The sequence below is a fragment of the Polypterus senegalus genome, chromosome 16, assembly GCF_016835505.1.
Source record: "Polypterus senegalus isolate Bchr_013 chromosome 16, ASM1683550v1, whole genome shotgun sequence".
Classification (NCBI taxonomy): domain Eukaryota; kingdom Metazoa; phylum Chordata; class Cladistia; order Polypteriformes; family Polypteridae; genus Polypterus; species Polypterus senegalus.
The window spans coordinates 30,417,511-30,429,631 of record NC_053169.1 but is presented as its reverse complement, the minus strand read 5'-3'; the positions used below and the strand labels follow the sequence as shown (position 1 = coordinate 30,429,631).

The 12,121-nt window shown below is 39.2% G+C and overlaps 1 protein-coding gene across 1 annotated transcript in view; it reads right to left on the bottom strand.

Annotated features, from left to right (window-relative positions):
- LOC120516669 (kynurenine 3-monooxygenase) overlaps window positions 1–11,718 on the bottom strand; it is a 71,061-nt gene extending 59,343 nt beyond the window's left edge. Inside the window, exons 1-2 of the mRNA XM_039738519.1 lie at window positions 11,563–11,718; window positions 966–1,035 (exon numbers count right to left, since the gene is read on the bottom strand). Of these exons, the coding sequence (XP_039594453.1) occupies window positions 966–1,035; window positions 11,563–11,619 (127 nt within the window). The 5' untranslated portion in view covers window positions 11,620–11,718. The remainder of the gene's footprint in view (window positions 1–965; window positions 1,036–11,562) is intronic.
- Between the last annotated feature and the right edge of the window lie 403 nt (window positions 11,719–12,121).

The following is a 12,121-nucleotide window of genomic DNA, read 5'->3' as shown; positions in this document are numbered from 1 at the left end:
ATAATGGAGAGTAGTGGTATGGCAGCATGAAGCCATTAGAACTGCTAGTGTGTCATAATTTGACTAATAAATACAAAATGACCCAGTAGGCCAGAAACATGGCACTTGCCTACTTCCACAAATTTCCTACCACCTGCACATGTCAAAGTCTAAGCTTATTTTAATGATTTAAAATTTATATTATGAAATTGCCCTACTCATTTACCATTGTGATGTCTGCTCTTCTTATAAGGATGCTCACCTATATGAATAAAGTCTTTACCTTTTACACTTTTTTCCTTGGACACTGAGAACGCATCTGACCGCCTGAACTGGAGTTTCCTTTGGAGACCTTGGACTTAGTGGAGTTTGGAAAATAATTCATTAATATGATTAAAATTATCTATTCCTCCCCATCAGCTATTATTCATATTACTACTGGTGGATTTGTATTTGCTGAACATTCAAGCTATCAGATACAGGGGTGGGTGTAAGCAGTTCAATGATTCAAAAAATAAAATAAGGGATTTCCTTTTCATTTATACATAGTCCATGAATTTAGCATCAATACATGTAACTAATTATATATGTTTTATTTTTAATAGTTATATAAATCACATGATTTAGGTGGAGGGCTGGCACTGAGGCTAAGGATCTGTGCTAGTATCTGTGCGGTTGTCAGTTCAAATCCCATTCCTGCCAGAGAGGCTCCTACTCCATTCGACCCTTGATCTGAAAATTCCTCCAATGATTCTGTACAATGGCTGACCCTGCGCTCTAACCTCCAAAGGTCGTGCGAAACGACAATTATTAATAGAATATATCAAATAATAGCTTACCTCATTTAGGGAAAATAAGAAAAAACTAAACTCAGCACTTAACATTATGTTCTACAAAACAAGTAAGCGATACCAAAAGAGTCCTCTAGACCACAAAGTTTTCATTGTGGAAATGCTCACTATATTTGAAGACATGGTCTACTTTACCTTCCCTTGATTCATACAGGTCCACTTCGAAACCCCTCTTTGCAAAGAAGCAAGCATTTAATGCACCAACCTACAAAATACAAAGAATGAAGTTAGTGCAGAGAAAGGGTAGTTTCACTTATAATCTCCACTGCACTTGTATAAATACACTTATTTCGAATTTACTACTTTAGTAAATGTTCATTAAAAAGGCTCTGGATGAGATACTACAAGATGCCAAATTTAAAAATATCTAACATAACATAAAACATCATAAAAACAACTCATTTTCTGCATGTTGTATTATATGTTGCTATATTGTCATTAGAAGTCAAAAAGCAATTCACTTTAACTTCAGCAGCACCCTTTATTTCTCCCCTTGAGGAGACATGGCTTTGGGCTATCTTAAATATGGTTAACTTGATTTGATGCTTATGATAAATGAGAGCAAAAATTACTTTTGATAGTTAACAGCAAACATTGAGCATTGAACATCTAACAATGGAATTGGTATAAAGTATAGCTCCCATAGATGAATTCCATTTCTGGCTATACACTCATTCAAACATTAATAATTTTTTTTCTGAGGTAGCACATTTAGAGTATAAAGGTAGAATGAACTCAAGCAACCCATCAGAGAGTGATGATGTGAGCATTTGCATTTGTGTGCTTGAGTGTTACAGTTTTCTCCTGACTACTTGTACTCAAATGCTAACAGAAATGACAATGAGAGGTTGAAGATTAGGAGCACGCACACCACATGACAAACCAACTCAAGATCCCAGATTAGGACCCGAGTGCAGCCATGCAACTGGAGACACGTCAGCACCACACTAGTTCAGATGGAATGGAACACTGTGAGGTTTTTCATGGTAGCTGGAGTGCCAATTCTGCCACCAACCCCAATGTTTTTTCCCTGTAGATCGGAGGGCCTACATGCAGGGCTGGATGCAGATTAACATCATTCCCAGGACAGAGCAATTGCAGGTTAAGGACTTTACTCAAGGGCTCAACGGAGTAGAGTCACTTTTGGCGTTTTATGGGATTCGAACCAAAAAACTTCCAATTGCCAGCGCAGCTCACTAGCCTCAGAGCCACCACTTCACCCTAATGACAATGGCATGTCTTTTTAAATTGGTCCAGTTGTTAGTGATGAAAAACTAAAGAGTAATCTTTGTCCAATGACTGCAAGTATTTGACCACAGCACCAAAATGCACACGCATATCCAACTTTGCTCAAAGAAATCTGAAGATTACATAAGTCTAGGGATGTCATAATGTAACATTCTCAACTGCATTTAAGCCAGCTCAGGGTGGTTTAGAGCCCATCACAGCAGCATCACTTTGAAGGCCTTTGACATGTTGCCAGTTCAGCAAAGGGAATCAAAGACTACAGCTGCTTTTTTCAAACTATCAATTTAAGTTAAGTCAATACATGTAGATGATGAATTGTGCTGTGTACACATGACACAAACATGGCAAAGGGAGTATGAAGCTTCAAAAAAGACCCAGAAAAAAGCCAATACCTACAGTGGTCCGGCAGCTCCAACTATACCAGGCAGAGAGTGGCATAAACAGGCCTGAAACAGGGCACTGGCATTAAAAGTTCAAAATACACAAAAATGCCTCTCTGGAGAAAAAGAACCAATAAATCTCTGTCTAGTTGAGATATTGTGAAACAAAGTACCTTTATAAATAAAGAATTTATTCTAATAATCAGAAAAGAAGAAAAAGCAAACAGGGAATACAGACTTCTTAATTGTTAGAATTATTTGTAGTGACTGAAATACGTAGAATATAACTGATAAAAGATGCCTTTGCCAAAAGAATAAGCTGAAAAAAGTAAATCATCAAAAATTAAAGATTTTCTGAAATGCCTAGTAAAATTAAAGTAAGAAATTTTGCTTACTTATTTGTCTAATATATTTTTGTCACAGTAAGGTTCACTTTTCCTAACCAAAATGCAAGAAAGTCTTGCAGCAATCATCTAATATATAAAGCAGAGTCTATGTATGTATGTTTGTTTGTCCACCATACAAATCTGCACCGGGCGTCCGATCAGCACCAAACTGGTGATGAGGCTCCTTTGTGACCAGGAGAAGGTCATGGGGTATGCTTGGTTGAGAAAAATGTTCGTGGTAAACCCCAGGGCACCTTTTCACCGACACAACGTTCGGCACTGGTCCCCATACTCATCATCGACAAGATGGCCGCATGTTACAAAAGACGTTCCCCACGGCGGCATCTAGCGGCAGCTTTGGTCTCTGTGCATCGCTCTTTACCCATGTTTCTTTAAATTGTGTCCAAGTATGACAAGGCCATCTGCTTTGATCGGGTGAAGGGGAACTGCCGTATGGATGTACAATGTGAACGACCCAGTGCGCGTGACTGGCTGACACACCCGCGTTTCCGCATGTCACACTCGCACACACACTGATAGTGCCGTATTCCATTCGCCAACGCCCATTATATGCAGGCACATTTGAACAGAGACTTGCCTTAAAAAGACAGCATCCTTCCCCCACCATTTTCTCCAAACGTACCACAGGTTGTATGTCACTTCTCTCTGTAGTTACCATTGCCAACGTCCATTTGACACTCCTTAGAAACAGAGCACCCCTCCCCGCCATTTTTCCCAGTACAGCTTCAGTGCTACTCTTTCTCACTGGCTTTCTGTATTTGTGGTGCTATTTGCTCGCTTTCTGACTCACAGTACGATTTCAGTGTTACTCTTTCTGACTGACTGGTGCTATTTTTTCACTTTCCAACGTATTGTAAATAACGTAAATTCATCTCACTGTGGTGCTTACTCCGTACATAATCCCATGTAACACATTATAATTGTCCTGCTTTCGCTAATATACCCATGCCACCGAAAAAAAGACAGAATTGGAAGGTCCACTTCAGATGCCACAAGAAAGTCTATTTCAATGGCGTCTGAAATGCCACAGCAGACAGAATCCAGAGTGGAGGAACTTACAATAAAATGTGAATCAGAAAACTGTTCTATTTCTATGTTCTGTTTCTTTCATTTGGGAAATTCACCGGTTATAGATTCCTGGGCAACGCCGGGATGTAAACCGTGAATGTCCCAGGGCGTGTGACTGGCTCATACACCCGCGTTTCCGTAAGTCGCACTCCCACACACACTGATAGTGCTGTATTTCATTCGCCAACGTCCGTTATATAGCTGCACGTTTCAACAGAGACTCGCCTTAAAAAGACTCCATCCTTCCCCTGCCATTTTCCTCACACGCAACAGCGGTTGTATGTCACTTCTCTCTGTAGTTACCATCGCCAGTGTCTGTTAGACGGCAGCACGGTTCAACATAGACGCTCCTTACTGTGTAATAGGACTCGTCCATGTGTCAAAAATCTCTATCCAAATATCATTGAAGCAACTATCATGACAGGTTGCACAAGACGTCATGTTTTCATACCAAGAATGCCACTGATTCCAAATGATTTACCCTTTGATTTCAAACAGCTGCAATTTCCTGTTCGTTTGGCTTTTGCTATGTCAATTAATAAGGCTCAAGGTCAATCACTGCAAGTTGCAGGCATCAATTTCGAAAATCAATGCTTTTCACATGGACAGATCTAGGTAGCATGTTCAAGAGTGGAAAATCCTCAAAATTAAACAAAAAATAAACTGTATCCAAATGCTCTGGAATGACCACTTATATTAGATTCCCAGGCAATGTGGGGTACTCCTGCTAGCATTTTAATAAAACAAAATGGATGTGGTGACATTCATAGCAACAAAACACATGGCCCAGCAACCTGATAACATTAATTGTGTGCTGTAAACATGACTCGAAACTGGCAATGAGCGAGCCCCGCTGAATTTACTTCACCGCACGCTTGGTAAAATCACGAAAATTTCTGTGGAATCAGTGAACTGCATTGAAGTCAATGGAGAAAGAGAAACTGAACTAGTTTTCGGTGGATAATAATGGTATAAGGATCTTTAAAATGCCTCTGGGAGGCAAGGTCAACATCCACCAACTATGTTGGACTCATTATTGTGGCAAAACATTTGACCTGAGGTGCCAGGCAACAGTGCTAACCACTGTGCCACTGTATCTACCACAGATAAAATTATACTCCAAGTTCACAATACTCCAAGTCCTTTATCTCTCTCGCTCTGCATCTCCTGAGCTCCTATCACTACAACTAAGTAATACCCACACGGCCTGTGATGCAAAGGATCAACATTAAATTCTCGGGTGACTGTCCCTGACACTGCCTGATCTGCACTACATAGTAAAGAGCATAACAAGCTTAATCCAGCAGTGAACACACAAAGAAAAATGAATCTATGCAGAAATAAAGAGGTATTTTCATAATATTCTCATTATGGTCTGATAATGTACCCATCAAATTAAATATTGTAAGTTTTTTTTTAGTTCATGCAAGGTTGTACATCTGTCTGGACTACAATTCATTTATTTGACATCAAGCATATTCCAACAATTATTCCTGCATACAAAAAACAGATCGGGCAGTGCTGTAAAACTATGAGGTGAAGTGGAGTACATTTAGAGTAGGCATGTGTCAAAGTTCTGATTGGGTAGTGAGATCCCCATCAAATATAGCTGCTACAGCTCTGTGATGTCACACTGGCCTTGCAAAGCATCATGGGTAATTGGGAAAAATACGTTCATCTAAGCTGTCAGAGAAAAATACAGTGAACAAGATCAATGGTGAACCCAAGCAAAATTAATGCAAAAAAATTATTTAGTGAATTTCTCCGGTCAGTATTAATCAAAACATAGGTGGTGTCAGGAAATTAGTAATTTGAAGCTCATAAAAAGTAAAGACAGCAATAGTTAAACAGGAGCAAGACCTAACAATACGGAACAAGTGCATAGCATGGCATAAAATTACAGTCAAGTTCCGAAATGTCTAAGAGTGTATCGGTCTGTGACGGGACTGGTGTGCTGATTTCCAGTTGTCTTTCTGCAGACTAACTTATTTAAGAAGCTTTAAAGGACTAACTTTTAGGAGTTACTTTTTAAGTTACTTACAGTGCTTTATCTTTAGTGAAAGACAAACTAAGGAAATTAGCAACCAGAAGATAAAAACTGTACATGTGAATTAACCAAGCCTAAATGCAGTAATCAAAAATACATTCTACTGTTCAACAAAGCCCAGAATCAAAATCATAAAACCAAAATCAGAGAACAAAGCAAGAATTCTTTCTCCCAGAATATCACAAAAGCACACATAAATGAAGAAGTCCTTTGTTTATATTCTAACTTGGATACCAGGAAGAGAGTGGTGCCCTCCCAAACATGGCTTTGAGGGAATAACAAGCTGTTCTGATGGTTGTTGATTACAGTCCATGCGGCTTAGGGTCTGATGAGTTTGAATGTAATCCACAGGGGTGAGTGACCAGTAAATTGAAGCCTTGTTTAATGACTTATCTCATGGTCAGCCACTTTATATGGAATGCTGTTCATCTTGCTTGTTTGTTCAGACCCTCAAGAGGAAATTCATGAAGGACATTTATCTGTTCCTATTATCTAAAACAAGGCTGATCAATCTGAACCTGTTAGACGGAGTGAAAGAGTTAGAAAACCACCTGTGTGGGCAAATGATTACCAGACATAAATGACCATAATAGTTTGGTTTTGTATGAATGCCAAGAATGTATTTTCACATCTATCTCAGCTTTAAAAATCCTGTATGCTATCTGGGACGATTCAGGGATGATTCCATTCATGTTTTGTTAATTGGTACAAGCTTTACTTCAGGGGTACCCAATTCCAGCCCTGGAGGGCTGCTGCGGCTGCAGGTTTTCATTCTAACCCTTTTCTTAATTAGTGACCTGTTTTTACTGGTCATGTTTTGCCTCATTTTGTATCTCATTATTGTTTGGCTGCTAATTAAGGAAAAGGAAACAATTTAAGAGGTTTGAGTCTTCAATAGTAAGTCCATTAAAATTAATTCAAGAGAAGTTAATTAATAGCAAAAACAGGTCACTAATTAAGAAAAGGGTTAGAATGAAAACCTGCAGCCATTGCTTTACTTACTATTAGGGGGTTACATTATTGCTGTGATCAGTAAATGGTAGTATGCATGGGAGTTAAAGGGTGGTAGTGAAAGAAGGTGATGTTTCCAGTTTCACAAGATGGTAGTGTGACTGTGGATTGTTGACGTGAGGTTGGAAGAAAGAATTTTAAAAAGCCGTACTACATGCTTCTTTTAATTGGACTGACTACACAACAAACATGCCACTCTTTCTTAGGACTGTATTATGTGCTCAAAATATCAGAACGAATAAATAGTTTCATGTTAAATTTAGAACAATATTGTATACAAAAGTGAACTGGGTAATTAATTGTTAAGATTTTTATTATATTTTTCAGTTTGTACTTAAATGTGACATGATAGAAGCATTCTAATGGTATTTACACTTACCTAAAGGATTATTAGGAACACCATACTAATACGGTGTTTGACCCCCTTTCACCTTCAGAACTGCCTTAATTCTACGTGGCATTGATTCAACAAGGTGCTGAAAGCATTCTTTAGAAATGTTGGCCCATATTGATAGGATAGCATCTTGCAGTTGATGGAGATTTGTGGGATGCACATCCAGGGCATGAAGCTCCCGTTCCACCACATCCCAAAGATGCTCTATTGGGTTGAGATCTGGTGACTGTGGGGGCCATTTTAGTACAGTGAACTCATTGTCATGTTCAAGAAACCAATTTGAAATGATTCGAGCTTTGTGACATGGTGCATTATCCTGCTGGAAGTAGCCATCAGAGGATGGGTACATGGTGGTCATGAAAGGATGGACATGGTCAGAAACAATGCTCAGGTAGCCCATGGCATTTAAACGATGCCCAATTGGCACTAAGGGGCCTAAAGTGTGCCAAGAAAACATCCCCCACACCATTACACCACCACCACCAGCCTGCACAGTGGTAACAAGGCATGATGGATCCATGTTCTCATTCTGTTTCCGCCAAATTCTGACTCTACCATTTGAATGTCTCAACAGAAATCGAGACTCATCAGACCAGGCAACATTTTTCCAGTCTTCAACTGTCCAATTTTGGTGAGCTCGTGCAAATTGTAGCCTCTTTTTCCTATTTGTAGTGGAGATGAGTGGTACCCGGTGGGGTCTTCTGCTGTTGTAGCCCATCTGCCTCAAGGTTGTGCGTGTTGTGGCTTCACAAATGCTTTGCTGCATACCTCGGTTGTAACGAGTGGTTATTTCAGTCAAAGTTGCTCTTCTATCAGCTTGAATCAGTCGGCCCATTCTCCTCTGACCTCTAGCATCAACAAGGCATTTTCGCCCACAGGACTGCCGCATACTGGATGTTTTTCCCTTTTCACACCATTCTTTGTAAACCCTAGAAATGGTTGTGCGTGAAAATCCTAGTAACTGAGCAGATTGTGAAATACTCAGACCGGCCCGTCTGGCACCAACAACCATGCCACGCTCAAAATTGCTATCACCTTTCTTTCCCATTCTGACATTCAGTTTGGAGTTCAGGAGATTGTTTTGACCAGGACCACACCCCTAAATGCATTGAAGCAACTGCCATGTGATTGGTTGATTAGATAATTAGAGAAATTGAACAGGTGTTCCTAATAATCCTTTAGGTGAGTGTATATTGTGTTCGCAAAAAAAAACAAAAGTAACCATTCACATGTAATTTCATATTAGTTTAATTTTGCAGACCTGTATTATTTTTCATGACAGTTTTTCACGTTAATTCACTTTATTTGATGAATATAACATCCACCTTGTATCTTCAGTGTTTATTAATATACCTGTATTTAATAACTCAATGTAATGCTGTCTCCAGTATCAAACGTATCAGCCAACGTGATTAAGTTTTACTTTTACTACAACACATTCACGTAAGCGCTTTTTAACAATAAAAATGTGATAAACATGTAGGCGGTACCAAACTCCTAGAATCTAGATCTAGAAAGAGCAAATTAACTTATTTAACTGCACTAAGAGGATCTTCACAGCCCTGCCGAACATCCTCTACATCACCTCATTGGTGCAGCTAACCCGGAGTCAGCCAATCAGAGTGGGGAGGCGGAGATTACACTCAAACGCGTCAAGTGGAAAGTTAGGAGAGTTTTGCTTAGAGTTGCGCAAATGAAACAGGGCAAACAGACATCTCTGTCTGGGTATAGAACTAAAAAAATTATAATGTCTTCGGTAATCACTGAGCTGACTGTCATCATTAAGTATTTGTTTTAAGGATGCACATTTCATGCACTGATGTCAAGAGAAAGACATATTCATGTCTTGATGGATGAGTAGTAATGTTCTGAAGCTAAATATTGAGAAAACTGAATTTTTAGTTATTGACAATAATGGATATAATGAGGGCGTCACGGTAGCGCTGCTGTCTCGCAGTTAGGAGACCTGGGTTCGCTTCCCGGGTCCTCCCTGCGTGGAGTTTGCATGATCTCCCTGGGTCTGCGTGGGTTTCCTCCAGACGCTACGGTTTCCTCCCACAATCCAAAGACATGCAGGTTAGGTGGAGTGGCAATTCTAAATTGGCCCTAGTGTGTGCTTGGTGTGTGGGTGTGTTTGTGTGTCCTGCAGTGGGTTGGCACCCTGCCCAGGACTGGTTCCTGAACCTTGTGCCCTGTGTTGGCTGGGATTGGCTCCAGCAGACCCCTGTGACCCCGTGTTTGGATTCAGCGAGTTAGGAAATGGATGGATGGATATAATGAGGTTATTAGAAATGAACTTGATGCATTAGGACTAAAAGTCAAGACGGAGGTAAAGAATTTAGGGGTAATTGTTGACTCTGACCTGAATTTTAAATCACATATTAATCAGATCACTAGGACAGCATTTTTTCATTTAAGAAATATAGCAAAAGTTACACCTCTTATATCATTGAAAGATGAGAAATTAGTTCATGCTTTTGTTTTCAGTCGAGTACATTACTGTAACGCACTACTCTCAGGACTACCTAAAAAAGACATAAATCGATTGCAACTACTGCAGAATGCAGCTGCTAAAATCCTAACTAGGAAAAGAAAATCCATTTGATGTCACTACATTTTTACATGCAATTTTATTACTATTTAATTTAATATTGTTTTTTTGTATCAGTATACTGCTGCTAGATTATGTGTATTACCCCTTGGGATTAATAAAGTATCTATCTATCTATCTATCTAAACGATCTCGCTCCACCTTATACAGTATTTCGGAATGTCTGACACCTTATATTCCAAATCATAACCTTAGATCTTCAAATGTGTGTCTGCTTAGAATTCCAAGAACAAAACTTAAAAGAAGTGGTGAGGCGGCCTTCTGCTGTTATGCACCTAAAATCTGGAATTGCCTGCCAATAAGAATTTGCCAGGCAAATACAGTGGAGCACTTTAAAACTGCTAAAAATACATTACTTTAACATGGCTTTCCCATAACTTCATTTTAGTTTAATCCTGACGCTCTGTATATTCAATTAATTATCATTACTATTCATGGTAGAAAACGTACAGGTTACCTTAAAAAATTATTGTGTGGGAAAGAGATAAAGGCAAATAGACCATCTGGTTAAAATAAATAGAGGCATTTTGGAAGGGACCAAGTATGTTTAACAAGAAAAAAAGTGCATGAGCATTTTCTGGATTACACCAGATATTTTTCTTTATGGAAAAAGGAAAGTTGATGTAGAACATCTCGAGGTAAGACCCTGCTAACGGCAGAATCTTAATGGAAATAGATGAAAATGTGAATACACAGGGCCTCCTATATTGTGTTAATTGCAGTACATAATGATAAGGGGGATCTGTTGGAGCAAAGTCTAATCTTTTTAACTAGAATACAAATAAAACAAGACTAGCTGAAAAAAACAGAACAGCGTAACGACTGTGTATTTTGATGTAGATGTTCTTTGCACAATAAAAATGCGCAGCTGGCTAAAATATAAAACTATTTTTCGCATTGACTGCAATGTGTCTCGATGTGGTACACTTACAAATTAAACGTAATAAAGCGGGATTGGCATTAATCAATCGAAAATAAAATAAAGCAAAATAAAATAGCCTAATCTCGACAGGTTGAAACTACAGTTTAGCTGGAAAGAAAACGGCGCTTCGATATAGGAAGGAAAATGTGAGTTTTAACGACAATTTGCAAACAGCGACCTGTGGCATTGCGAACAAGAATTGCAATATCCTGAATGAATCAATTTCTTCCGAAAACAGTCCTGTTAAGTAGTAGCGCCAACAAAAGGTCGTGCACCGTTAGATATACACCATTATGGTCCTTGTTTGTACTATCAGTTACATCAGTACATTTTGATGAATTGGTACTAAGCAGGTGCTAATTACACATCCCCTTCTGGGCGATATACTGTATCACCCAGTGTCATGGCGCAGTTTTAGTTCTATGAAACTTTTACACTGTAAATTTTGTAAGGTTAGAAAAGTACAGTTTGGCTACTTAGAGTCTTAGATATTACTGAGCAACAAATCAATATCGTCAAGATGATCATTACTTTTGAATACTTTAGAAGACGCTTAAACGGGCAGGCAATACGAGAGTAAAACCCGCTAAACCAGTGCTGTGCTGTCCTTCGCCCGTCCCGAACTCCAGCAACTGCTGACTTACCAGTCCTCCCCCCACCACGGCGACTCGTATCTTATTTGTTCTCGGTGAGTTTTCCATGACTGAAAATCGACTGCTGCTCTTCCAACAGGTGAACTGTAACTTGTCTCTGTATTTAAACAGCACTTGTCTGATCAAATAGTCGTAAAAGACGACAAAAAGCCCCGAGGGAGGAGCTCGCAGGGTGAGCGCTTACTGGTTTGTCTCACTTCTGCAATTGAAAAATAGCCCACGGGATAGGAAGCTCCAAGGGAGGAAGACAGTCAAAGGTGGTGGGTAGTTTGAAACGTTTTAAATCGTGTTTAACCACATGCTTGGCCAAATGAAAAGATTAAGTGCCAATAGGTTCCAGACATTTTATTTTTATAACACCATCCAGATCATAGATTTGATTTTTTTTATTTTTAGAAAACTAGTCTGTGGCATTTAGAAAAAAAGTATGAAACATGATTGTAATTTGTCTTGGTGTAGAAGCATTGAGTTGATGTTGGTCAATGGAAACTCCATGAAGGTGGCCTCACAGAGCAATGGACAGCACAATATACAATATAAGCACATTATA